General features: G+C 37.8%; 1 protein-coding gene across 1 annotated transcript in view; it reads right to left on the bottom strand.

Moving 5' to 3' along the window:
• PDE11A (phosphodiesterase 11A) overlaps window positions 1–26,792 on the bottom strand; it is a 3,012,459-nt gene that overhangs the window by 1,145,716 nt on the left and 1,839,951 nt on the right. Inside the window, exon 10 of the mRNA XM_044075310.1 lies at window positions 315–365. Within this exon, the coding sequence (XP_043931245.1) occupies window positions 315–365 (51 nt within the window). The remainder of the gene's footprint in view (window positions 1–314; window positions 366–26,792) is intronic.

Below are 26,792 nucleotides of genomic sequence, written 5' to 3'. Positions count from 1 at the left end.
TTGGTCATGGCAAAATCAGATAAATAACAGAAAAGGATATTATAGCAACGTATAGACATAAACTTATCATCCTATAAACACTGAATAGTTTAATGAAACAAACAGTCTATACTGCTGAAATCACAAAAGAATTTAAGAACAAATACATGAATTAACAAAAGCAACACTAAGAGATGGAACATCTCCTAAAAATAATACTCAGCATTATATGTTACTTGGCTTGCATGCATACATTAGATGGTAAGTAAATACATATACTAACATGCCTCCATTCTCACACTGAATTATGCTTCACTCAGCATTAACTGTCTTACCTTAAATTTGTCAACTTCAGCTTTTGAACAAGTTGCATGATAAGACAGCACCTGCACAAGGAAAATTACAGCATTTCAGAATTAAAGTATTTTCTTTAGCCTTGCAAACAAATTTGCAACAAGAAATGGTTTAGAAATTATACTGGTTGATTATTCAGTGTATAGAGATGTTTACGAATATACAAAATCATTTGTAGCATCAAACTTGGTTTTGAAAAGTACAATATTTTTGCAAAACAAATGTTATCACCATCAATGGTGGTTTGAAAAGCACAGTACACATTTTGCTATCACTATAGCCTGTCAAAAATAGAGTGCTAGAAACTCCAGTTCTGCAGATCATTTTAGTTATCCAATCCAATTGTCTTTACAGATTAAGATCAGGAAGACGTTTTAATTACTCTGTTTTATTTCCACAAATCAAACTGGTTTTACCCTGGAGAAAACTTATTCCTCCTCTGTTTTAGTAAGTGCTACTTTATAACCTGGAAATAAAAAAGCATTGTAATCACGGTAACATCCAGGTTGCCACATATAAGCACAGAGGAGGAACTATATTGATCAATTTTTTGCCATTGTAATCAAATGATCATAGCATATGTTTCACACAATACTGGCTACAGAAAGGACTGCAGTGAATATGCTTCTATAAATCAAATGCTTCCTGCAGGACACAAAGATGCCGGCTTAGCTCAGAGCACTTTATCAGTAATAAATCTAAAGCACTGGAAACATCATTGTTTATTTTGTCACAAACAACTCCACAAAAGAAAGAGTGGAACTGTGTTTATTACTAAGAAGCTAAATGGGGAAAGTGTCAATCATTCACCACCTATCTGAGCAAGTGCCAATCCAGCAAAGACATTTGGATAAGACAACTTTTGCCAGTGATGTTTTCTTTTTTCTCCAGCACTGTATGACTTCATAGTAGGAATATTTAAGTTTGGGTGGTGTGGAGGTGTCTCCTCACATGAAGGGCACAGGGGGGCTTGCCCCCTGCACAAAAAACTTTACTACCAGTTTACCAAAAGTTTTTTCATCCTTTTTTGATTGACAGGCACTCTATTAAAGATTTGTTGATCAACATGAACCTGCTAAATGCCCCCTTCCATTTTATCAGTGTCGTGTCAATAGCATGTGCATCCTGAGTTTGTCTTGTGGCACAAAAGGATTGAAGCATTGTGCACTATTTTCCACAGCAGCAATGCAAGTCAGTGTGTAAACACTAAATACTAGGGGAGAGCAGCAAGGTCTGAAGCTCAAGTGGAAATGAATGCGATAGTCATCCTGAAGATGGTGGGAATGTATGTTGTTCTTCTTGCCTGGTGCTGTCTTGTTGACAGTAGATGGCAGTGTAAGAGCAAGTGAAATGAGATTCACAGTTACCTGGCAGGTATTTATGTGGACACATATTTATGCTGTTGGCTATAAAGGTAGAAAACATGGATATGTTCAAAGTGATCCACTTATCATGTTACTACAAAATCAATGAAGCTTAGATCATGGCACTAGGCATAGAGTTCCCTTCTGCTTTAGTAAAAGCTGAAACTTACTAGAAAATGTAGGGATGTATGCAACTGAAAGGCTAGGAGAAGGGACAGCATATTTACTGTTTTGCAATTTTTTACATTTTAGGGATAAAACACTATATTTCCAAATCAAATAACATTTAATGCCTGAAAAAAAAACAAATGTGGTTAATGTCACTTAAAGTACTTCCTTCAGTGGGTACTTGACAATTAGCTAAATACTACTGTTATACAGTCAGTGTTTTTAATTTAATCTAACAGAATAAATTCAAAACAAAATTATTTTTCAAATTAAGCAATTAAATAAAATGAAATAAGTATATGTGTAGGTGGGTACACGTGCTTAGCACCCTTGCCATAAGGTGCTGTGCAATCACAATCCTTCAAACTATATATCATTCTTCATAGCCAGACAGTATCAAGATATTGAGGATACTTGTTTTTCAATATACCAAGTATTTCCTTATTTCCTTTATATTTGAGGTAGTATAACCTTGTAACAGATGTTATTTAGTTGAGTGGGGTGCCAAGATAAAGATCCATATCTGGGGTACATGGTAGGCATATTTCCTCACAAAATGTGTCTTTTTCTTACTTTTTTCAAACTGTACTTAATTTTCATTACTATAAACAAAGAACAAAACTCATTTACTGAATACATTGTAAGCGCATAACTGTATTGGTCTGCAGCAATTTTTCAGGGATATTCAACATACCCATTATAAGATTTTGCTTCATCAACCAAAGTAAGCAAAATATAGAAGTTCTGGTGGAAAATTATTTTTTCAAGTCAACTGCACAATTATATTTGACCCCAGCTTTTACTGAAATAGTATTATAGTTTACAAGTAAAGGTCTACTAAACTATTTTAGTTACCTTCATTTATGCACTATGAACTATTTCAATGATCATAAAGAATTCCACTTTGAATGCAGAATTCATATTTACTGCATATCATCTGTTTATGAGACAAAAGTATGTAATGAATGTGAAAAACTGGTATGTTCATGAATTAACAGCTTAAAATTAAAGGTAGGGTCATTGTTTTGATAACCAAAAACATTCTGGGGCAAACCTTCAAAATGCTTACTCACCTTAGGACTGAATGTGATGACCTGTACTACAGGCATTGAGGAGAACCATTCTGAATGGTGATTTTTACATCATAGCATGAAATTATATTTCATGAAAGATGTGCACGATGACTAATGCAAGGTTCATGGCATCCCACAGATGGCATACTGACATCCATGTTAGTTTGCCGTTTTCCCAATTGTAGTGCGATCTTGGAGTTGGTATATTTCGTTAGGGGAGTGTGGGTGGCACAGCACCCCACGTTTGGGGGTGTGGTGGGCCAAGTCCCTCACTTTGTTATGTTAATAGTGGTGTGTTTTTGTTTTAAGGGCAAGTGATTTCTTTCCCAGGGAAAGAAATTGCTGATATGAACGTTCGCCTTTTTGTGCTTTCGCTGTGTAATGGTCGATGAAGAGGTATTCGATGAACGCCTCTTCAAGGATTTAATATAGACCCGATTTTTATTGCTGGTGTGTGAAGCCATCTTTCAGGGTAAAACAGCATAGTGACAGAGATACAATTTATAAAGGAAGATCCTGGCAATGCATTCTGAAAACTAGAACTGACAACTCTCTAATCTATAAGCAAACATTTATCAAATGAAATGTACTCTCTTAATGCTAGCCGTAATTAATAATTCTGTGATTTCAGATCACTTATCTAATACCCCATTTTCTGTCCAGAATAAGAATTGCACTGCCACAGTTTAAAATCACCTTTCAGGACTCTAGTTCACAGTGGCTGTGGTTGAGATCCTGTAGAGGGCATGTTCAAAGTGTGAAATGAAAATGTTAAGAACTGCTGACTTGTTTAACACCACATGATATATAAACATATAAGATGATAATGTGAAAAATATGCATACCTTACTTTGTAGTTAGCTTCCAACAACAAAGGCATACTGCTGCTGTGGGAAGAAAAACGATGTTTTGCTAGGAGAGCAGAAGGGAGTGATTCTGCAATGAAAGGTTTGGTACTGGGTAAGCGAGGTGATAATGAGCCATTTTTTTAATTAAATGTAGACAATAGTTTGCTAGGGCTCACACACTTGATATAGCAGGACTGTAAAATCCTGGTTTAACTGAACGTAAGAGGGACAGCTTAAGAAGTTTAGGAAAAAGGTGTTCACACAGTGGTGGGTCATATTGTTTATTTTAGGCTATAATAAGAGAAGAACACAAAGCTCAATTTTTGCTCACATATTTGTGACTTGGGGAATGGGCACCACTGCAAGTGACACTATAAAGAGACTTGAATGGGATTCTGAGCGGAAGTGAAAGAGATGAAAAATTTTGGAAATGACACCTGTGGCTAGCAAAGCACTTAATGTTGTAGGGCTAGGTATTCCAAATGTCTCTACTGAGATCCAAATAACCAAAAAGAAATAGACCATCAATAAAATTCAACCAGACCTTTCTTCTCCTCATTCTCAGAGACTTCATCAGAATTGAGAATCAGAAAATGATAAATCATTAAAGGTCTTGTTGGATTTTATCAGTGTTCTAAGTAATTTTTTTTTAGGTTTTTTTGTTACATTGATTTACCATGCTTTTTGGATTATTAGTCTGTACCGAGATGATTTACAGTTGGTGACCAAATCTCTACCATCCATTCAGACATCCATCCACAATGCCTTTTTCCCATTTTTGCACATGGGTTGGGGTGTCACTTCAACAGTGACAATCATCTAGAGCCAAGGGTTACACCGGCTGGTGGCTAGCCCTGCCCTGGTACTTCTTCACACCACTCATTCACATGCACACTCACACCTATGGCCAGTTTAGAGTGTCCAGTCCACCTACTGCATGTCTTTGGAATGTGGGAGTAAACCCAAGGGAACACAGGGAGGACATGCAGACTCCACACAGAAGGCACCCCAGCCGAGATTGAACTGGGGAATCTATTGCTGTGAGGCAACAACACTATCAGCCATGCCACAGTGCCACTCTTACTGTATAATGAGCTGGGTTAGAGTATGCAGTGAAGTTCATAGATGCTGAGTTTTTTAAATGGTACTGAATGAATGATATATAATGACCTCATTTAACTACAGAGAGCCTAGATTTGGGGATAAGGAGTGAGGAACCTCACTGTTCTGACATTTTCATTTTAACAGACTCTACTAGCCATTAATAGTGGTGCTGAATATAAATGTGATGTAATACAATCACAAAGCATAAAAAGGAGAACCGACTGCAGCTACATATAATGTAGTAATAAGCTGGCTAATGGGACTTTTAGACAGCCACTGAATGGCCTTTAAATATTTTTATTTAACATTTATTAACCGGGAAAGTCCAACTTGGAACAAAGCCAATTTTCAGTGGAGGCCCGGGGAGAAACACTCCAGATGCATGTCTCTGTAATATGGGAGGAAACCCACACAAACGCAGGAAGGACATGCAGAGTCCACACAGCAGGCACCCCAGCCAAGAATCAAACCAGAGAACCTTTTGATGGGAGGCAACAATGCTACCGCTACACCACTGCACTGTCCAAATAAATATAAATTAGTACAACTGAGTTCTTTGATCAAAGGAGCAATCTGCAGTTCCTATTCTGTCTTGATCTTCAGAATAGCAACTGAGTGCCATTTCCAGCAAGCTTCAAGTTCATACCTTGTAAATCAGTGGTTCTGATACAGATGCCTTGTTTACTGTCACAAACCCAATCACCATTTATAAACTTTTTTTCTGAGTAGTGAGGACATACGGTCCTATAGGGTAAAATGAATTCTTTAGCATCAGGAAGAAAGACTCAGTGAACCATATCAAGGTCTTTGACTTTGTGATAGCTAAATTGTTTGGTGGTAATTGTTACATATTAAGTAACTCTGCTGCAACATGACACATCTGATTTACATATTCAGTGAATCTGTTGAGTCATGCTGCAGCAGTGTTTTACTACACATACTCCCAACTTGTTTTGAAAATTACCATGTATCTAGAACTGCACAGTGGAACTTTCAGAATGTGTGTATTTTACATGTTGTCTATGTCCTGGTGCCTGGTTACTTGGAAAGCTTTGCTGTATAATCTCTAGTGTTTATTCTGCTAAGGGGGAACTAGTAACCCTTTGCTTACTTTCTCTTTCAATTTTAAAACTGGGAAGGGTGTCCAGGGGGAATGCCATTCTACCTGACTAATGATATATATACTATGCTACACCATGCAGTTTTTGTGACACAAAAACACCGAAGTTGTCATGACTTTTTGCACTGATTACAGAAGACCATCATGCATCAGTGAACAACACAAGTAAAAGTACCAAAAATACTCAACGGGGAATGATGTCTGAGGGTCACCATGTCCAATGATGTAGCCAAATGAGGCCAAAAACACTTTGCATTAGCAGCCAAACAAAGACTCATAGAAAAGAAAATTTAGCCAATGAAGTCTAACACACACTATATGTGGGACAGCACAGCAACCACTTGGTTTGGCAAAGAAAAGGGTGGGGAACATACCTCTCAACCTCTTAGAGCAAAAAATCTGGACAAAGCCTAAAATGATGTGGGACAAATAGGGACAGATTTTAAATATTGCTCTTACAAACTTAGAAACTTGATAGAACAATAGGTTTTGCATTAGCATGAATTTTCTGAAGGATGTGGAGTCTTAAACTCAAACGTTTGTCATTATTTAATGATTTCAATCCTCAGCTATTTGCCAGAAAAGTACAGATTTTAGGAGGAACACACCAAAAATACAAGGCAAAAATCTGTGCAGTTGAGTGGAATGGTGGGGAAACTTCACTTTCATTTAATATTTGTGAGACGCATATCCCAATGCATTGATGTCACTGGAGAACTCATGCATATTTCTTAAGCTTCACTATGGAAAGCCAAGATAGGTATAGTAAAACAATTAAAAAATTGCTTGGGTATTTAATGTATGGTATGGATGATTTTCACTTACTCTGATGAAGCCATTTGCAATGGTGAAAGCACTTAGCAAGTGAATTTGGATGTATTTGGATTAAAACATCTGCCTTGTGCTTTGGACTTGGTTCTTCTTTTGCTTTTTTACTAGATCTGTACCCTGTGAGTATTCAGTTTGTGGTATTTGTCTTTATTTGTGGAATCCAGCTTCAGCACGATTGGCAGTTCATTTTGGACTAGTTCACTATTTTATTTTTTTTTTATACTTATGGAAGCAGCTGTTGTTGAGTTAACAGCCGCAGTCAGGAGACTGACGTACGTCACTCCTGACTGATCGAGAGGTTCCACGCACTATTCCAGTGACGCTTACGGACTCGCAGGTTGAGTTGTTTACCTTGCACTCACCACTCCTAATGGAGGCAATAATGCAGTGGTTGCTGAAAATGGTAATTCCATCATTGCGAGAGGTAAAAACCCAAGAACCAGCAACAGTAGAGAGCTGGACGAGCGAGGTGAAGACCGATCATCTGGCAATAACCGGGACATAGACGTGAGAGGCAAAAAACGGCACTGTAATGGTAACAACAATGTTGGCGAGGATTTTAAATGGTGGTTTCAAGGCCCCAATTTTGATTTTACTGCTTGGAAGGAAGGTAAAGCTTTGGAACTTACTGTCAAACAACAACCAGAAGCATTTGGGACTAAATGTAGAAAATATAGGGCGTTACAGTTGGACAATGCATTTTCGGTTAAATCTATCACTTTACAACAGGTCCCCAAGGGACTAAGGATCTGGAAACTTCCCAATGGAATAGAACAAGGGACACAAGCCTATAAAGAACTGATAGAGCTGTTTAATAAGACAGGTCTACAAATGTTGGACATCATTGTTAAAAACAATGAAAGTAAGATAGGTATCCTTGAGAAGGAAATTGTTAAACTGAATGAAAGCATTGTGGGGGACTGGTTTCTTCAAAATGCGCAAGGTTACCTGGATGTTTTAAGTAACATTGATAAATATGTTGAAAAAAGTATACAAACGAAAATTAAGAAGTTAGCTAGGGATACAGAGGACTATAAAAACAGCTGGGCCTATGGGTTTGTTAAATATAGTCATGAAAAGTATGTTGAGGGTGCCACAACTGTAAATGATGATTTTGTTAACGGTGATGGTGAGCCGAATAATGGTATGTCTATATCTGGTGCTTTTCTAGACGAATATCTGCCGTTAAGGAGATCAGCTCGGATACAGAACAAAAGGGAGGTGAATTTAACCAACCAGCACCATGTTCCGGATACAAAATATCAGCGACAGAGACGGGTAAACAACTGTTGGAACAAACAATGGCACAATTACAACAACAGAAGGAGATATAAAATGACTTTGATATTGATTTTGACTGTGATGCATGTGAAATTTCATCTTGTTTCCCAACTACTATGTGTGATGAAGAAGTATGTTTAAACAACGAGAACTTGTTGTCACAGTGTAAAATCTTCACCAAATCCAATTTTAGTGTTTACAATTACAGTGGCTTTGACATTAAAGAATCTCATCATGATGTTTTGTTAAAAGGTTTTTCATTTATACCTAGCTTTAGAACAAATATGGTGGATGTACTCACTAGTGTCAAAGTGTTTGCTAGGCAGCTAAATCTGGCCCTTTACTTTAAGGACAACCATAATGTTGTTGGTGATCAAAATAATGAGGGGTGTTTAAAAAGGAAGAGTGTATTTATACCACCGTGTAACAAGGATGTGTTTACTTTTGAAAAACTATGTGCTATGGGAATTAAGAACATGATTAACACCAAATGGGGGGCAAACTGTGTTTCAAATTTGTCTCCACAGGAAAAAGATGCTTTGTTTGAGTTAGCCAAGAATAAAGATTTGAGAATTATGAAACCCAACAAGGGTGGTGGTGTGGTGATTATGTCCAGATTTGATTATATAGCCAAGATGCAGGAAATATTGGATGACCACACAACCTACCAAAACATATCTATCAACGAATTGCATATAGCATATCGTAAAATTGATCTGTTTTTTACTTGACTGACTGAAACAGAATTCAACTTTCTAAATGTGGAACACCCAGTCACACTGGTTATTTTTGGTATCCCCAAAATACATAAAGGCATCAGAGATCCTCCTTTTAGAGCTATAGTCTCTTCTCGGGGTTCCAAGACTGAACCCTTGGCTGCTTTTGTGGATGAAGGGATTCAGAAGGTTGTGGCTGGGGTTCCACATATTTTGAAAGATTCTTGGCATTGCCTTCACAGACTTGGTAGGATATCTGATGATGGTACTGAATGGTCTTTTTTAACCATATATGTCATTAACCTATTCACAGTAATCCCACAAGATGTAGGGGTTGAATATTTCACCCAGAGTTTGGTTAAAAGTGGTAAACGTAATGCTGCCAAAATAAATATGATGACATCGAGTATGGAAATGGTGTTAAAGAGCAACTTTGTGACATTTGAAGGTGAGATGTTTCAACAAATTTCAGGTGTGGCAATGGGGGCAAAATGTGCCCCTGGATTTGCCAACCTGGTTCTTCTGCATTGGGAGGAAAATGATGTATTTGGTTCACCATACAATGACAAGATTGCTCTTTATAACAGATTCCTAGACAATATATTAATACTTTGGAAGGGCAGTGAGGATGATGCTATGTCCTTTGTTGAATATCTAAATAGTACTACTACTTTTTTTAGATTTACCAGCAAGTGGAATGAAAATGAAATAGAGTTTTTGGACATCAAATTGACCAAATCAGGAAATATTCTACATAGCAACATTTTCTGGAAGAAGTCTCATAGTAATTCCTTGTTACATTATAATAGCTGCCACCCTCCTCATCAAAAAAGAGGAATAGTGAAGGGCCAGATGGTAAGACTTTCCAGACTGGTGAGTGATGATGATGACACTTGTATTAAGGAAGTGTATACTCTTATTGGTTTCTTTTTGGATAGGGGATATCCACTAAAGATGTTGTTAAAAATTAGAAATGAGGGTTTGGAGAAAAGGAGGAGTATATATCAACCTATTTTAAGGGGTAACAACACAGACATGGTGCAGAAGAACAATATCCTTGAAGGCAAGGCATTCATTTTGAAATACAACAGTCAAATGAGTGGAGTTGTTGAAGTAGTGAATAAAACATGGGACACAGTATTTAATGAAACTATGAGGAAAGATTTAGGAAATTTCCCCAAAATAATATATTCTAGGGGAAAGAACATTAAAGAAATATTGGAGGGAAACAGATTTACTTATAAGTGTTCCAGGATGTATAAGTGTGGAACCTGTAAATTTTGCACGTTCATTAATGAAGGACCATATGTAGTGGTGTCCAATTACATTAAGACCATAGGATGCCCTGGTAGGTGTAGTTGCAGCACACAGAAGTTGGTATATATTGCCACCTGTGTTAGTTGCAATGCATTCTATGTGGCAAAACTGTCCGTAGGTTAAAAGACAGGATTGCAGAACATCAGAGGGCTATAAAAAATAAGGACACACACAATGCATTATATATGCATAGTACACACTGTGTTGATTTTAAGAAATTTATTTTCTTTGTGATTGATAGAGTGACATGTTTTGAAAGAGGTGGCGATGAAGGGTTGAAGGTAGAATTATTGGAATATAAATGGCAAATAATCCTGGATGCAACAACCCCACCAGGTTTGAATGAATACATTTCTCTAAAACCTGTTTTAAAAGATAGGGCTAATAGAATTTAGCATAAACAGGTGATTATAAGGTATTTTTATACCCCTATATGCTTTATTCAATTTTCCACTAACAACAATAATATTCAATATTTTTTAATTTTTTGTATTTATAATCATTATCTTTTACGTGAGTTTTGTTTGATTGAGAGATGTAAGTTTATATACTGTAGACAAGATGTTTTACATATTAGTTTTAACAGCAAGTTTGGGTATTATTATTCTTTACTGTGCGTGGACACATTCAGTGTTTAAATTTGTGTAATAATTATCTAATTGTCTAATTATATTTTATTGGATGTTTGAGTAATTGCATGGGTATTTAATGCATGGTATGGATGATTTTCACTTACTCTGATGAAGCCATTTGTAATGGTGAAAGCGCTTAGCAAGTGAATTTGGATGTATTTGGATTAAAACTTCTGCCTTGTGCTTTGGACGTGGTTCTTCTTTTGTTTTTTTACTAGTTCAGTACCTTGTGGGTATTCAGTTTGTGGTATAGTAAAACGATGCCCAGTTGTCATTATTGGTTCATAGGTTAATTCTAGGCTAATGATCATACTGAACTTTATAAGCCTAGCCATGCATCCCAACCCAAATTGCACCCCGTGGGGATTTACGATGGGATTTATTAGGAGGGGGTATGTTAGTTAGGAAGTTTCTAAAGGTTATGTGAGAGGTATGTTATTCTGGGCATAATTACTGCCTACCTCTGTCTAACAGAGACATGGGGATTAGACCCATGAGGAAATTCTGATTTCCCATTCATTGGTCAGGGTTAAGGTTAAATAGGGATAGGAATGTACTCTTCTTCACATGAATGGAAATTATATCCTCTAATCTAGTGGTTTTGTTTCGAGATGTACAAAAGATCCATTAGTGCTGTATCTGAGGATGTCTTGAATGCAAGGCACAGACTGCCTCACAGCAATCTGTAGGAGACCAAATATAGAGATAGCGCCTTAATGCGATCCATGCGGGACAAAGGGTTTATACCCTGGATTCTTTGGTGAGAAACCTTTGTGGGTGTTCCAGCTGTAGCATATGTCTGGACAGGTACATGCCAAAGGGGCATTATGTTCAATAATGGGTGAGATAACGTCTAAATAAAGTGACAGTATGACTTCCTTGCACTGGATGCCATGTCCTTACTTATAAATTGGGTGATATAGAATGATTTTCTTACTACTTTGGCTACATGCTGGTCAAAGGCCAGATTACTGTGTACATCTGTTCCCAGATCCTTTGACTATAGTCAACTCTTACGGGTGTTTATTGATGGAGTGATTAGCCTGGGTAGTCATTTTTTCCAAAAGGGCAATTTCTTGGCATTCAGATTTAATCTGTGACTTTGACACCAGTCATTTGTCTGTGTGAGACCCTCTTACAACATGTTTGTATCATGGGGGAATCTATGATAGTTTCCAGTTTGCAGTCATCTGTGAATTTACATCTGTACAGTGTACTGCTAATCACTGTACAGTACACTGTTAATCACTGCTGTGCAGTGAGCAGCTTCACACAAACATGCCAAATTTACAGCAGCAGAAATAAAACTGAAATCTATCTCCTGAGCCCTCTGGCCAGTAAATGACTACACTTTGAGCCCTTCTGGAATGCTTCCCAACTTAGACCAGGAAAACACCTTTGGCTACAAGATAGATGATTCTCATCCTCTTAACACATCAAAAAGCATCCTTAACTGCAATGCAATAAGAAAACAACTTATTCCCAAACTAAATTGACCCTCTGCAAGACAATTACAGTGCATTTAGCTCTAGAAAAAAAAAACAGTCAATGAGAACAGATGACTTTTTCAACAAAAATGACTTATTTGAGAATACTAAAAAACAGTAGTGATGACTTGAATAGTGAATGTAAGGTGCAATAATTGAAGTACAAGAACTTATCTTTGTCTGGATTTCAGTGGATGCAGTGTAAACACTTCTTGATCACAAGTGAGGACACCAAACTTTGCTGAGCTCTGTGGTAATAAGCCATTGTGATATCAATAATTTATGATGCTGGTGGTTGGGAGGTGGACGTGGTGACCGGAAAATGACTGGAAAAATGTCACTGCATTCCATTAAGATAGAAGCACACTTTATATTTACAAACCACAACCAATCACTCATTCTGTCACAGAGGACTGCAGTAAATATGTTGCCTTGCTTGATGTGTACTATCCCAGTCAGCAATAAAGAAATTATGGGCAATATCACATTCCAAGTTCTACCCAAGTTAATCTTGAATGCTCATCAATGAACATTTAGCTAGTGAATGAAATGGGATGCAATAAACATCTGTCAGCAGAGTAAGTCCTGAAATGAATCTGCAACTAGCAAAATGCAGGTTCAGGAAAAGATATGAGATACGACTGCTCAAAACGTGCCCTAAGTAGGTAAAACAAAGAACTGATTCCTTATTTTTCTATTTCCTTGCACTATGAGCAAGTGGTAAGAGTTGCCCACAAAGAAAGGATGGTATTTATTGCAGGAGAAATGCTGGGAATACAACAGAGAACACAGTAAGCCACTACTTTTAGTGCAAGAGGGAATAATGTCACATAGAAGTAGAAACTATGTTCCTTAATATAACTGGCTTACAGAATAAGTGGCTAATACATGTCATTAGTGTATACCGAAGTAACAACATTTTCAGAATAATGAATATTTTTTGTTGGACCAAACAAACATTCATACTACATCATGTTTAACAAGTGTCACTATAATGAAATGTAAATTTCAGTATAACAAACAAATGGCCACCAAAGATAAGTAATGCAATGCAAAAAATACTTAATGTGATGCCTACACTTTCGTTACAACTCAGGAACCCTGCAACAGGCTGTCTCTTTCTTGTTAGAACAAAAGAAAGAGAGGAGTCTGTTGTGTAATTTCTGGTCTTAGGCAGTCTCAGTGAGGCTCGGCGAGAGCGTAGAAGTGACATCATACAGTACAGCTGAATTCTGAGTCAGTGCTCCTGCGAATGCCAGTGTGGGTAGTTGTGTTGGCCCGCGGTAGTAAAATACTGTCTGAGTTTTATTGCTCATTTCAAAGTTTTTTTTGAAAAAAAAAGTGAGAAATGGCATCAGTTTACACTAAAAGAAATTGAACAATCCGGGAAAAAGTTGATTCTGGAATGAAGAAAAATGACATGGCGAAAGCATTCAGAATCATGCTTTCAATGCTGTCAACAATTTTGAAGGAATGAAAAAAAATAGAAGACAGAGTTAAAGAGCGGGTGTTGGGATCTCACTGAAAAAAATTAGAAGTGTGTTACATGATGACATCAACAAAACTACATTTTCATGGCTGCAAGATGTGAGAGCACGGAATATTTCAATTAGTGGACCAGTAATATGGGAAAAGGCTTTCAGATTTGTGAAACTGTTGAAAATTGCTACATTTCAAGCACATGTCGGATGGCTTAACAGGTTTAAGGATTGGTACAAATAACTTCCAGTGAAATTTGTGGAGGAGAAAACAGTACACCACAGGAACGAGTTATGGAATGGCATGCTGGTGAAATAAAGAAAATAGTGGAGGAATACAGTAGTAACGACATTTTCAATGCAGACGAAACGGGGTAATTTTATCAATTACTTCCACATTGTACCCTAAGTGTTAAAGGAGATCCATGCAAAGCAGGGAAGAAATCAAAACTTCATTTAAGCATCCTGTTTTGCTGCAACTCATCTGGTACAGAAAAGATGAAACCATTAATTATCGGAAGATATGCGAATCCATGATGTTTTAAAAATGTATGCTCACTTCCCTGTAATTATCGAACAAACCAACAAGCTTGGATGACACAAGGAATATTTAATGAATGAATGAAGAATTTGGATGCACAAATGAGAAGACAAAGAAGAAAAATTCTCATTTTGATTTATAATTGGTTGGCACATAAATTAACATGCAAATTAGAACATGTTACAGTTGAATTTTTACCACCAAACTGTACAGCAGTCCTACAACCTTTGGATCTCGGTATTATTCATGCTGTAAAAATGCACTGCAGGAGTCAACTTATTAAAAAAAATATTATTGAACCTAGTTTCAGAAGACAACAAAAAGTTGATTTTAAAGAAGCATGTGATATGGTTTGTGCAGCTTGGTGGCCAGTGCAAGTATCAACAATTGTTACAAGTAGGAAGAAGGCCTCGATTTTTGAAATCAACGATGAAATCCAAATGACTGGAACAGATCCAGGTGGAGAGGAAGAAGTGGAAAATGCGGCGAGAGAAATGTGAAGCTCTGCGGTCGCTGATGGTGTAAATTATGAGGAGTACATCGACTCAGATAATTTAATGATCACGATCGAGCTAACTGATAAGGATATTATTGAAAATTTACAGTCATCTGCATCGAATGTCTTACCTCTGGAAAGCGAGGAAGGCGATGATGAAAATAATATGCTATGTATTATGAAGGTTTCCTTTTCTGAAGAAATGGATGGACTAAAAAAAATTCAGGATTATTTATCATCCAGCACTGATGTCTAGGAAAGTGTTTTTTAAAAAAATATACGATGTAGAAAATGTGATCATGAATACTGCTAAAAAAATTCTGTGCAGTCAAAAATAGTTTTCTGCATTCATATTTCTATTAAAAAAGTTACATCTAACATCTCATTTTCAAATAAAATACTTTTTTGCAGTTTAAGAAGAGCTGCCTTTTATGTATTTTCCCCATACAGAGAACTATATGCTTACTGGTGAAATGGAGCACAGATATGTTTACTTTAGCAGTTTTACAAGAAGACTGTTATGCTCAAATGCATTGAAGGGATAGAGGGCTTATTAGTTAAATCTGTCTTATATGTTTCCAGACTGATGCCCCATACATACCTCAACCTCTTAGCAAGGTAAAATTCTGGACAAGCTAAACAGAATAGGGGCACTAAAGGCCAAAAATCAAAGAAAGATTTTAAATATTGCTCTTACAAATTTAATAATAGTAGTAACATGAATTGTATCAGCATGCATTTAACAAAGACTTTAAAGTCTGAAACTCAAATGTCTGTCATTATTCAGTGACTTCAGTCCTCAATGATTTGCCAGAAAAACACAAGTTTTATGAAGGACAGGTCAAAAATCCATCCATCCATCCACAACCCCTTTTTCCCATTTTGACACATGGGGTCGGGAGTCACCTCACCAGTGAGAGTCATCTACAACCAAGGTTTATACCGCTGGGTGGCCAGGCCAAAAATATGAGATAAAAATGTGAACATTCTCTGAAATGGACAGCTGAGAGGTATGTGATTAGATATGTGAGATGCATGTGACTTTGGTTGGGGAGTGGGTTATGAAAAGACTACCTTAATTACCAAGTCACTTGAAAAGGGTAGCTTTAACATCCGGGGGGTGGTTCACTTTTTTGTAGATAGAAGGCGGGGCATGGGTTTGAGGTTCCCTATTACATCAGCGAACACTTAAAATAGCGAATGCTGTTTTATCCACCGTTTGAAATCGAAACAGTGAAATCCCAAAAACACGGAACAGCGATTTTTTTCCCAGAGAAAAAAAATCACTGGGCCATTTTCGGGACTTTGCCATTTCCTCCACTGTGGTGCGATTTCGGAGTTGGTATAGTTAAATAGGGGGATGTAGGGGACACAGCCCTCCACATCAAGGAGTGTGGGTGGCAAAGCCCCCCACTTTATTTTTATTTATTTATTTTTTTTACAGAGCAGCGATTTTTTTTCCCTGGGAAAAAAAATGCTGTTCTGTGTGTTCGGCATTTTGCCGTTCAGATTTTTAAGGGTCGATTATACAGCATTCGCTATTTTAAACGTTTACTGTTATAATATAGGCCTGGGTTTGAGGTACCAATGCATAGCAGGTATTAAAGATAGTAACTGTGTTTTGTACAGAAGAGAGGTAAAAGGAGACTTATCATCTTGAAATCCCCATTCTGCAGTTTAACTAGTTACCTGTTTTAATTTGTGAACCTTGTAAAGCAAAAGAGAAGGTGTAAACAGTAAACAGTAAAGGTGCTTATGCAAACCTTAATATTCCTGTATTAGAAGCAGAAATTATATAATTTTATTAAAAAAATGCATATGTATGGAATCAAGGGCCATGTAATAAAAGAAGACACTGAATGCAGGATAGATCAGATGCTCTGTAGGGAACTACTTTAATAAAGGAAAGATTAATAGATAATGCACTAGGGCGAAATAATGGAAGAACTGAAGTATACATGAGGTTAACAAAAACAAATGGCTGCAAGAAGCTGGGAAATGTAGAATGAAAGGCTGAACATTGTCTACAGTGAATTTAGGAAAATGACAGACAGACAATGCTGGCTCAGTAGTTTTTTTTTTTCTTTTTATCTGTTGTCACATTGCAGATTTCTAAGTTAAATGCATAATTTATATTGAAGCAGACTGGCATGCCACATTACCAAATCAACATCAACTAGAGAGAGCTGAAGACAAAAATATTTTGTACCAGACCCGCAACTAAGCATTGGTAATGAAGCTCATACATCTAGGTAACGGATTGTTAAGCATTACAGCACGCCCAGGGGGTTGATTTAATTTAAAGATCAATGGTAAATGTCAAAATGATGTTCTTAAGCCTTTTACTGTTATTACAGACTGTGTTTTAAATTCCCAGCACAGAACTAGCCACAATCATCACTTCATCACTATTATTTTTTCTGTCATTTAAAATATTCATGCCCCTGCTTTGTATTAATACCTGACTAAACAATTATATGTCATTCTTCAGTGAAACTGCCTTCTTTCAGTTACTTTACTGCATCATTTAATAAATGGCATTTCCTGCTGAGGATGGATGTTAAAGAAACCACAGCAAGCTCTGCTATATACTGAACTACATACGGCAGCAGTATAGTCATATGCGTAACTATGCATACCCTGACAAGGTCCAGCCTGAGCTCATGTACGTAAACTTGCCTCTTCTTGTACAATCTATCATTCCTGTTCAACAGCAGAATTGCAAAGACTAGTAAGTTGCGAAATTGGTTATTCCACATATGGCGGGGTAGGGAATGTCCGCACAGCTGTCCTACATATAACATTATGTAGAATTAGGCATGCTTTGTAACAAGACATATTTTAACCTTCAGTGTTTCAATAAGGATGGCATAAGGATGCAGTAAGTTAATGCTTTGTTGAACAGTTTGCTTCTTAGCTGGACTGCTTTCTGTGTGGAGTCAGCATGTCCCCTTCTGTCTTTGTGGGTTTTAAACTGGTGTTCCAGTTGGCATGAATATCAGAAAGACAGGCCACAATTTTATTGGAGATCCTCCAATTGTCCATAGGTAAGCTTGTGCAGAATGAATGAGTGTCTGTGTGTGCATCCTGTAAGTGACTGACATTTAATCCAGGAGTGGTTTCTCTGCCTTATAGCAAGTGAGTGCTAGGACAGACTCTGGCTGATTGTAACTCTGATATGGATATGGCAGTTATTGGTGCATAAATATATGGTTCAAAAAAGCCCTTTTCTCTAACTTTGTGGATTTAATTATTTACTAAAATGCAACTGATATTTTTAAAAATATTCATCAATTTCATTAGGAAGACATTTGCCAGTTAAAAGATGCATTTTATTGTAGTCACTAATCCATAGCCAATGAAGAAACTGCATATTATAGTCAGTTTCTTGACATTCTGAAGTTCTTATGCTTAAGAAACTGTGGACATTGGCTAATTTCTTCACTGCCATACTCTGAGCACAATTTAATGTATTTATATAACATTATGGTTGAGGTTCATTTATTTTAAAGATAAATACTTACAGTAGTATGTGGTAAGAAAAGACAACTAATAAGATAAAGAGAAAGAAAAAAAGGACCACATGTGAAATGGACAGTGTAGCAATATCTTTACATATGACGAGTGTTAATATACCAAGAAGATGACAGAAGACACTGTATTTCAAGCTTGTAACATTTGTACAGGTCAGCCCATATGCAGTTGTACCTCTCTCTCTGTCTTACATTCCTTCTGCTTACATCTTTCCAAACAGCTTTGCACCTGTCTGTAACCTACATTCTATAATTCCCTCCATCACTGCATCCCAAGGCACTGCCAATCTATCCATAAAACAGTTTTTTCTTAAATCAGTCCTAAATACTGTCATGTTCGGTTGCTGGTTTGCCTCTTGCAATCCTTAATGAATTCCACTATACCCAGTTGATTTCTTGACAATTGTGTGGGTCCTATATAGTATCACTTTCCTTTATTCATTTATAACAGCATATAGCTCCTGACATTCAGAGATATGTAAGATTTCAGTGACTGAAAAGGGATAGGTGGATCACTTTGGATCAGACTTTCTAGTTGGTATTATTAAAACTTGATTTGATTTAAAACAAATGTTGACTTATAATGAATTTTTACCTTTAGGGTAGTTTTTTGCAAGGACATTTTAATAAATGTTTTAACCTATTCATGAAGACGCAGTGGTGCAGCGGTAGCATTGTTGCCTCACAGCAAGAGGCTCTCCTGTTCGATTCTAGGCTGGAGCGCCTTCTGTGTGGAGTCTGCATGTCCTCCCTGTGGTCGAGTGGCGTTCAAAAGACATGCATAAATGGGCATGCCTTCGTTGAAGGTTGGGCATCGAGCTGGCACCATAAAAATCTACTGCCAATCATTAGTGGCCTGGAGTTCCGCTGTGGCGACCCCTAGCCAGGAAAAGCCGAAAGAAGATTAATTCACACAGCCATTAAGTTATTATCCAATGAAAAGGAATGTATCCAGTAAATAATGGTGACTGGAATATGTTTATATTATTCTAATGAAATCTCCTTTGTAGAGAAAAAAGCTGTTGATAAAATTATTTATTATCTATATTCTATCTTTTGAACTTCTATTAGGCATTATTTCACATTTTGGTTATTAGCATTTTTAATAAGTTCTTACCAATTTGTATTGATTATTATCTTATCTTATTGACAGAGTCATGTCCATGGGGGTCAGTCTATCACTTAGATGTACAGGGCTACATGTACTAATATAGGAGATATTGACTGAGTCTCCATCAAGATATAGATGTTGAGAAATTCACCTTGAGAGTACCAAAGCAGAATCGTGATCAAAGAGATCCAATCATAATTCTGTGAAGTGCATGAAGAGTTACTTGCTCCCATGTATTACAGTCATTACAGAAAAATGCAATAGTGTTTTACAGCTTTGAAAGCTGTACCACACTTAATGCTATCACACAGACAGCAACCAGCACCGAAGAGTAGCCGGAAGTGCAAAGAGCATTAGAACATGTTTAAATCCTTCATTTAATGGGCAAATTAAGTACCTAAACATTTTTTAAACCTCTTTGCAGTTGCCAGTACTCTTTTCTGTGGCCATTATTGACATCTATTAATGCTATAATGTACTGCTAGGGCTTAGTGCTTATATGTGGTTAACAATATCTAGTTAAGCACCTTTCTGACATCAGAAAGGTGCTTAATAGCCTGTCTTTTTCCCAGTTTCAGAGAATAATCATGGTCCTCCATGCACAACAAAATGTTTTAGTCTGTTTTTATATGCTAATCTAAAGTAGTAATACTTCTGCTCAGGCAGCATATGCAGCCCACCCAAGTTTTCTCCTTATAGTTCATCTACAGTCTTGTTTCACCAAATACAGTGCAGTTAAGCCTCTAATATGCTGCCCTACTACCTCACCTTCATGCTGCCTTAGCAGTTTGCAGAATGAATACCAATTTTCTTCTCTTCCCCTTTGGTTTTATATCCTGGGACTTTTCTCGCATACTGTATACCTACTATTACTCTCTTTGCCTCATGTCCTCAGTATTGCACATATACATTTGCTTACCTTCTTCCACCTCACCCTTTTCAGTAATATCCCATTCACTGGCATATCACAAAAGGTACTGTGGTAAACTATACAGGACTAAGTTAAATTATTTATGGATATGTACACATCAATACAAATGTACATGGAGGTATTTTCAGGGAACTGTTAAAGCTACTCAGATGTTATATTCCTGGAGCCACTGAGGTAGTGAATTTGATAGTACTCAGCCTGATAAGAGAAGAAATGCATACCAAGACACTCCATACATATTTTAAGGTAGACTATCAGTCCCTTGCCAGCTCAGCAAAAGTATTTATCTGTCTGACAGGGCAATAAGAACTCCATTAGATACACAGTACACAGACTTAGAATGCAAGTTCCATAAATACTAATACTATATATATATATATATATATATATATATATATATATATATATATATATATAACATGATGGTTAGGAGGAGGCTATACATTTTATATATCCAGGAGATAAGATGGCAGGGCAAGGCAGCAATGCCACTTGGCTTGGGATCTTTAATCGGGTCTATATTACATCATCGAATGCTTAAAAAAGTGAACAGTGATTAACCGACCCTATGTAAGCGAAAGCTTACAATGTCGAACTGTCAGAACAGCAATTTTTTCCCAAGGGAAAAAAAATTGCTGTCCCAACAAAAAAAAAACAAAAAAAAATAGAAAACAAAACACTTTAAACATTATATTAAGTGGGGGGCTTTGCCCCCCACATGCCCTATGTGGGGGGCTATGCCCCCCACACTCCCCCAACTTAAATATACCAACTCCGAGACCATACTACAGTGCTGAAAATGGCAAAGTAATGAAGCAGCCAAGCAAATTCTTTCCCAGAGAAAGAATTTGCTTAAAAGCCGCTTCGATATTTTGTCGTTTCAGTCTTTTAAGTTCGACCAAGATGCATTTGAAAGAATGCATCTTTCGTCTTCTAATAGGAACCCCTTTAATTTACTACTCAGGAGGAAGACAGACTTAGATATAGTGTGGGAATTATGGTGAGGGAGAGACTTCAGAAGGCAGTGACGGATGTCATCAGAATTAGCGATAGACTCATGGCAAACAGACTCCAGCCTAATGATAGGGGAATATTCATAATCTCAGTCTATGCCACCACAGCAAAGTTGTGATAGTGAAGAAAAGAATGCATTCAGACAGCAGTTGTAGGCTCTACAAGATACAGCAGGACAACAGGAATTGGTGTTGCAAACGGGTAGCCTGAATGCACACATTGGGACAGACTGAACAGGATATGAGAACTGCCTGAGTCAACATGGGTGAGGAAACAGGAATAAAAAAGGAGAGGCCATTCTAGACTTATGTCTGACAAATGGCTTGATGGTGGCCAACACATGGTTCAGCAAGAGAGAGTCACAAGATCACATACCAGAGTAACCAACATGCAACTCAGGCACTCTTCCACCTAGTAAGGAAAGGGGACTGAGGTAGAATCAGCAATTGCAAAGTCATCCCCAGTGAAACTGTTGGCCCATAGCATAAACCACTGGTTGCCACAATCAGCTGCAATCACTTAATAGAGAAGGCTCTAAAGCCAATAGATACCAGACTGAAGACCTGAAAGTTAACTGCATAATGTTCAAGGAATTACTCAAAGCTCTAGCATGTCAGGAAGGCGAAATAGGTGGATTTGAAGAAGAAAGTGCTTCAGAACATCATGTGTGAGTACTACAGAACAGATATGTGACCAAGCCAGGTACGAAAATAAGGTACATAAGGAAAGCTGGTAGTGGAATGCAGAGGTCCAGGAAGTCATCAAAAGAAAGAAAGAGTGTAGGAAGATGAACCAGGCTACGAAGGAATATTGGCTGGCTACCAAAGAGGCTATGAGAGGAGTTACAATAGCAAAGAATAGACATCAGAGACAGTATACCAGCTTCTGGAAAGTGACTGCCTTCTACACAAAAAGAAACTCCATCAGGTTGTGAGGCAAAGACATAAGGAGAAAGAAGACAGTCAGTCACCCTTCATAAGGAGTGCCAGCAACAGCCTGTTCATCAGTCCACAGGACATCAAAGGTCACAACAGATATGATAAAGACATTGGGTGAGATAAGGGAGAAATGGCACCTGAGGATACTCATAGCAATATAGAGAGATACATGTATTACAGATGACTGGAGAATAAGCATAGTAGTGCCATTGTACTACAATACAGCGGACATCCATAACTGTGGACAGTACAGGGCTATTAGACTCCTGTCACACCGCATGAAAGTTCTGGACAGGGTGATTTATAAATGATTGTGTACATTAGTAGAAAGTAGGATGGGAGCTGAGCAGTTTGGATTCACATTAAACTACAGCACTGACACAGATAGCTGAGAAGAAGCTAGAAATGAGGAAAGAGTCTAACTGGGCATTCCTAGACCTGGAGAATGCATATGACAAGGTCTCAGGAAAGCTAAACTGGGCAGTCTTGAGGTGGTTTAAAGTCCCAGAAACATTTGTAGAGTTAATGCAGGCTATCTACAAGGGTCCAGTGACTTAAGCACAAACAGTGTCCGGTCTCAGAGGGGGGTTCCAGTGGGAGTGGAAAGGGGTATGCATCATGTTCAGTCCACTGCTGTTCATAATAATGATTGACTACACTAGCAAATGGGTAAGAGGGGGCAGGTCAACAACATTGCTGTAGGCAAAAGATGTGGCATTACAGGCAGACTCTGACCAAAATTTTCAGCAGAGAATCTGGGAGTGGAATGCAAAACTGAAGGCATATGGGATGAAACTGAGCACAGATAAGACTGTTACAATGGCAGCAAATGGGGAGAATTTGCAGAAGCTGAGAGTTAAAATAGAAGGAAAGATAGTGGAACAGTTTAACAGATTCAAATATCTGGGAGGGGTGGTTGAGGAGAAGGGAAGTCTGAATGAGGAGATCAAAGCTAGAACCAGAGGGGCTGCAGCCAACTGGCATAGAGTGTCAGGACTAGTGCAAGACAGAAAAATGCCAAAGAAGCTGAAATGTAAGCTGGATAAAACAGAGGTGTGACCAGTACTACTGCATGCTGCAGAAACCTGGGCAGTAAAGGTAGAGCAGTTGAGGAAGATAAAGGTGGTGAAGATGAAGTGCCTGAGATGGGTGACAGGATGCACACTGTGGGGGAGATGGAGAAATGAGGACATCAGAGCAGAAGCCATGGTAGCTCAAATTGCAGAGAAGGTCAAAGAAAACAGATTAAGGTGATTTGGGCACATGTGCAGGAATGCAGAAGACAATCTGTTCAAGAAGATTTAGCATAGATAGGAAGTAGGCAAGAGAAAACAAGGGCATCCACCAATGAGATGAATGGACTGAGTGAGTGAAGACCTATGACAGTCAGATATGACTATCGAAGAAGGTAGGAGAGTGGCATTGAATCAGGACAGATGGTGACAGCTGACATGACACCGCAACCCCATGAAGAAAGTAGAAAAAAGGGGGTTGTTGGTGATGATGACCTCACCAAGATGATCACTGGCCTCAAACAGATGCCCTATGCAGCTCGACTGAAGAAACTCCAGCTGTACTTAGTTGCATACCGCCTACTCAGAGGTGATCTCTGCCTGACATACAAGGCCATGTCCAACCCAGAACTAATGGACATGCTCCACCTAAAGAAAAGCTTATCCTCTCATGCCACATGCTTTAGGGATCTAAACCTCACGACAACAATAAATAGGACATGCTGGAGGGATAGATTCCTGTAACAGAGACTTCCCATGCTTTGGAACAAGATTCCACTCTACATTAGGCAGAGCTCCTCGCTAACACTCTTTAAGAGAAACCTTGATGAGTAGATGGGAAACAGAAAGTTTACCCTGGGGATCACTTCAGTGGCTCTGCAGGACAGAGCACTGGGAACTAATCTAAGGGGGTGGCGAAAGCCAACACATTCTGGCTAGGCTTATAAATGCCTTCGGGCAGATAGTGTAGTACCTACCTATGAACTTATGATGGTGATAATAATATGGACTAGGAGGACAACAGCAGTCAGTACAGACTATGGTAATGTTGTCATACCATAATATATTCCTTAGTAATTTGACTGCAGAGTTCTATACATGCTGAGGATGCTCAATTTCAACTGAAATAAGCCCAAAGGAAAGGGATTTGCAGCAATCCAATCATGAAAATGGCAAATCATGCATTAGCATTGCAAGAATTTTAGTCTGAATAAGGTACTTAATTTGGTTATTCTTCAGATGATGGCAACCACAACAATCACTTCATCAAGGGATAACACCTAGATTCTATACTTTTGACCAAATTTTCTTCATAAAATAAAAGCAGGAAAGATTTAGAGCTGTGTCAGAACTACGGGTTATATGACCAATCATTACCCCAGTCTTGTAGCGTAGTACCTTAGTCAGCAATTCCTTATCATGTCCAGGAGGATATCCAAATTTCTTCTGAATGGTTTCAAGAGTAGATCTTTCTGATACAAGGACAGGTAATGTTGGGTATCATCTGCAATACCTTAAGCTCGGATACCATGGACAATAATGGTCTCAAGAGAGCCCTATTGAACCCTACATTGCGGAGTTAAGCTTAATGAACAATCAACATCAGGATCACCCTTTTTATATGGTAGAAAAGTTATAATAACATAAAGTCCACTATAAGAGATTCATACAAGAAATCAGAGAGAACCAAAACAAGGTAACAACGCTTATCTCAGACAAAGTGAAGGCCTTTAATAACAGTCTTTCTAATATGGCAGTTCCTGAAATTGGACTAAGAAGGATCAAGGCAGCTATGCATTGCCAGAAATTATTCTAAGTGCAGAAAGTCTACAAAAAGACTAGAAATCCTTTTCCAAGTATGATGCTGAAAGTCACAACTCCTTTTTGGCATGCTGTCCAAACACTAGACAGCCAGCCAGTGGGGAAAGTGTGGGGTGGCACTTGGAAATGCACATATTTTTAAATATATTGATTACAGTTGTCATTAATTATGGTTAATAAATCTGCATGAGTTTGCAAGAATTTCTGCCAGAAAAGTAAAATAAAGTAAGGTTATCATATTTCTGAACAGGATACTGCCCTCTGCTGGTATAAAATGGAGTGCCAATCAATGGATGCTTTAACAACATTCTTCATCTCTTTTGCCAAGGGTTGCATGAAAATGCTTTCTGAGTAGTAAGACAATTTGGTCTGCATGGCCTGTCTGTAGTTCAGAAATGCACTGTTGGCTGTTTTGAGGAGAACAGATGAAGGTGTTTCAGACATGAACACTGGCTTCATCCACCTGGTAAACGACATTAAGTTTATCTTGCACAAGTTTGACCTTGAGAAGACTTGTTCTTTTCCATGACATTGACTTATCACCATCTTTTATAAGATTATGGAGTTCAAAACCATACTTAGATTCAACTATTAAATTCAGGCAATTCATCAGTAATATGGGTCTAGGTGATGAAGACCATCGAGAAATGTTATTTTTTCTAAGCTCCTGCTGTTTGTTCAGTTTCATATGCAGCAGACACCAGAGGAAGATATTTGAGTAGAAAATCTATCTTACTGTAATTCATAGCACCTAAATACTTGAAATTTAACCTACTCAGAATAGATAAAATTCAAAAGGTGAAAGTTTTCTTGGTTAGTAGCGATAATACCACATTCAAATCCTTTTTCAGCTAAAAGGAACTCTAACTCACCGTCAGCTGAAATTTTGAAGTCTAAATTACTCAATCTGTATGACTCAGGTTCAAATTACAACCTTGCACACATGCAAATACAGACCCTCTTTTTAGGCACTCTATGAATCACAGAAGTGAAAGAATATTACACTTTCATTAGTGACTTTAACCCAAGACTTCCAGCATATGATGCTGGTGTCACTGCCCTTGGACAAACAAAAGCCTTGGATAGATAGGTATTGAGTTTTCCCTTAACAGTCTTAACTCTGCTAGGTAAAACAATAACATCGCTATATGGGCAGTAAATTAAATTATTTTAAACTTTGCTCATCATTCTAGTATATAGTCAAAAGAGTTAGCAGTTCCACAAAAAATCTGTATTATTTCAAACAAAGATCTGAAGCTAACAGCTGACCTCTGATTAGTCTTACCCCAATGAGAACATTAAATAATGGAGATGTCAGAAGTGACCACATCCAAAAATTGGGGCTGAAGTTATTATCGATCCAGGTGACCATTATAAAACATAAGGCTGAAATTCTAGGAAACAATAATAGCAAGCAAGTGATCATGTGGACCATAAGATGCCTAGCCATATACGCATTTAACTGTACACACTTAAAAGTTCATGCATCCCTTGTCAAACATTTAATAGTGCCTACCTCCAAAATCAGACAGGGTTGTACATGACAACCATGGTGTAAACTTCTTAGTATGACTTCATCAGAACCATGATGAAGTCATACTATTTGATGAAAGCGCTTAACTAATCTGTGTACTTTGTGTTA

Source organism: Protopterus annectens, chromosome 6.part0 (genome assembly GCF_019279795.1).
Source record: "Protopterus annectens isolate FY-2018-M chromosome 6.part0, PAN1.0, whole genome shotgun sequence".
NCBI lineage: Eukaryota > Metazoa > Chordata > Ceratodontiformes > Protopteridae > Protopterus > Protopterus annectens.
Note: the sequence above shows the minus strand (reverse complement) of the source record. Positions and strands in the feature narration are given on the sequence as shown.